The 2,817-nt window shown below is 51.5% G+C and overlaps 1 protein-coding gene across 1 annotated transcript; it reads left to right on the forward strand.

The window, feature by feature from the left end:
* Nucleotides 1–3: 3 nt before the first annotated feature.
* On the forward strand, nt 4–2,817 carry LOC104857535 (protein FAM110C; the record flags this gene model as incomplete). Its single annotated transcript, XM_010617478.1, has 1 exon — nt 4–2,817. A coding segment is annotated over one exon (384 nt), but the record flags the coding sequence as incomplete, so codon positions are not given.

Raw genomic sequence — 2,817 nt, forward strand, 5'->3', positions numbered from 1 at the left:
GCCCCGCGGGCATCGCGGCGCCCGGGGCTGCAGCGCTCGAACTCGGACCTCAGCCTGAGAAGCTGCAACCCCGGGGCCGAGCGCGACGCCTTCTTCCAATTCTGCGGCCTGGACCCGGAGGTAGTGGAGGCGCTGGGTAGGGACAACTTCTCCGCGGGCTCGGACCGCGTGGCTCTCAAGGTGCGCAGCGTGAGCGTGGTCACCTCAGATGGCGGCTTCTCCAGAAACAGCAGCGGGGAAGACGACGGGCTTCAGGTGGAGGCCCTCACGGAGCAGGTTCCCAGCGCCACCTCGATTGTGGAGAGGAACGCGCGCATCATCAAGTGGCTGTACACCTGCAGGAAGGCCAAGGAGACACCCGGCCAGGCGCTGCAGGGACCCGTGTGACTGCCCTAGCTGGGGAGGAGGATCAAGGTGCGCCCTGGAAATGCTGGGGTCGCGGGCCCTTGGGCCAGAGATTGGAGACCCAGCTGGGTGCAGTTTCCAGCTGTGCTTGCGGTTCAGCCCCTGCAGCTAGAAGGGACCCTAGAGATGGAGATGCAGTGGTTTCTGGATAGTCAAGATAGCCAGAGCAGAAAGAGTTGGGGGTAGGGTTCTTTGTAGTGGGCTGCATTTACTGTCCCTATAAGTTAATACTGCCCCACTCAGCTTACTGTTGTGAAAAGAGGGGAATCAGAATTATTGATTACTGTCAGCAAGCGGTTTCACTCCCCTGCTATCACCATTTTCTGCAACAAAGTGGTCCCAGAGCCCATGACCTGTGTGCAATGGACCAAGCTCGCTGGGGCCTCACATGAGGCCCAAAGACAGGCTGCGGGCACCTTACGCGAGGCCTTGAAAATTCCAAGATTCTCCCTGGGACCTTGTCCAAAGTGTGGCATTCATTTAACAAGAAAAGATCTTTATTTGGGCAAATTTTATTTAAATGGGTTTAAGGGTTAGGTTTTTTGAACTGGGTGAACTGGACCCGACTCTCATTCTGAGCTGTCCTGGTTCTACAGCTGGGTGATAACACGGGACATGCAGTGGAACAGGACTGAGTTCCAGCTCTTCTGCCAGGTGGGCTGAGGCTTTCTCTGGGAAGCTGAGGCATGCTGCTTCCCTGCTGTCTGGGGGGAGGCCTTGTGGGAGTACAGAGGAGATGGCAGCACCTAAAGGCTGTCTTGGAGAACCAAGGATTTCAATATTGCAATAACTGTAAAATTTTTAAATCAATTTTGCCTGCCATTGAGGTACTAATCGAAAGGGCAGCATCATCAGGGTTAGAGCCAGGAGTGGGGCTCCACAGACTTGCTTGTGCTCCACCCATCTGTGTTCAAGGACGGAAAGAAGCCCCGGGAACTTCTCTGAGTGGCCTCAGTACAGATGTGAAATAGCAAGGAGGGGACTTCTTGTTTTCCTGGAAGCAGAAGGCTCATGCTTGAACTTCTTCCTAATAATTTATTAAAATGTTTGCATCTTATACTAGCTTAAGTCCTCAAACAGTGTAGATAAGCAGTCAAATTTTAAAGAAACACAAAAAGATTAATTTGCATGTGTTATTGCCTTCTGGGCCTGAGATGAGAGGATGCCTCTGAGGGTGCCCCACACCCCTGTGGTCTCAGGGGAGAAGGTCTGGCATGGAAAGCCGTGCTGTCCTGGGGACTCTCCTGTGCCCACTGGTGCCCAGGCCCAGTGCCAGGCCTGCTTGTCCACACAGTGCAGGGAGGTAGCCAGAGGGTATCCAGCCTCTGCATTTCATTAACTTTGTGTTCAATCAGCAATCTGCAAATCTAACTTTGGAGTTCGGAAACTAGGAAAAGAAAACAAAAAAAATCACTTATTGGGCTGTTGAAAAGTGAGCAAGTAGGTGATAGGTGGAGTCAGAGTGTAAATAGAGGTGATGTAAAGAGGATACTCACATACTGAGGTAAAAGTGACAATGTAAAATGAAACCCTGCTGCCTCTCATCCCTCAGACCCTGTCTCCAGTGCTCCAGCATCAAATCCTTACCTGGAAGGGGATTGGGATTTAGAGTGCAGAGTAGCCATGGCAGTGTCCTCAGTTTAAATATATGAAATACATGAGAAGTCTGGTTAGGCCAAGAACTTCTACCTTGAACAAAAACAAGAGTGCTGAAGCAAGAGGGAAAGTTCAGGTGAGTGCTGGAAAGTCCCAAGGGTGAAACAACAGGCCCAAGGGCACTGGCTCCCATTGCCTCCCAACCTTCCTCCTGTTGGATCCGTCCAGGGGACTCCTCACTTGCCTTCTAACCCATTGTTGCTCAGAGCAGGGGGCAGTCCCCCAGGGCTTGCCTGGCTCCTGTATGGAGTCACCTGTCACTGTTAGGGCCTTTCTGTCACAGACTTACTGCTGGAGACCCACAGGCCAGGTGTGCTCTGAAAGCACAATAACCGTAGAGTACTACAAGGAAGAAAGTGGGTGTCCTGGTGCTATACAGCTTGCGGGCTTGTTGTCTGCCCAGGACTCATGGCTCCCAAACACTTCTTTCCCCTAAGAAGATCCAGCGGGGCTGGAGCCCAGGCCACAGCCAGAGGGTGACATGTGCCATGTGCTGCCCAGCTTTCCTGAGACCGGATCTGCACCTTCACAACATGAGAAGCAAGAACTCATGCTCTGCTCTTTCTATAGTTTACCAAGACATTTGTGTTGCAATCCTTAAAGGTTCTTTTTGGGATTTTATGAACAATTCAGAAAATTTGAGATGACTAAAGGTAGGCTTTATAAATAAAATAATACAGCTATATTTTATGGCCAGGGACTTAGCTCAGTGGTGCAGCGCCTGCCTCGCGATTGCAAGGTTGATCCCTATTACAA

This window comes from Fukomys damarensis, unplaced genomic scaffold, assembly GCF_012274545.1.
Source record: "Fukomys damarensis isolate Sample0158 unplaced genomic scaffold, DMR_v1.0_HiC HiC_scaffold_29397, whole genome shotgun sequence".
In the NCBI taxonomy this organism is placed as follows: Eukaryota; Metazoa; Chordata; class Mammalia; order Rodentia; family Bathyergidae; genus Fukomys; species Fukomys damarensis.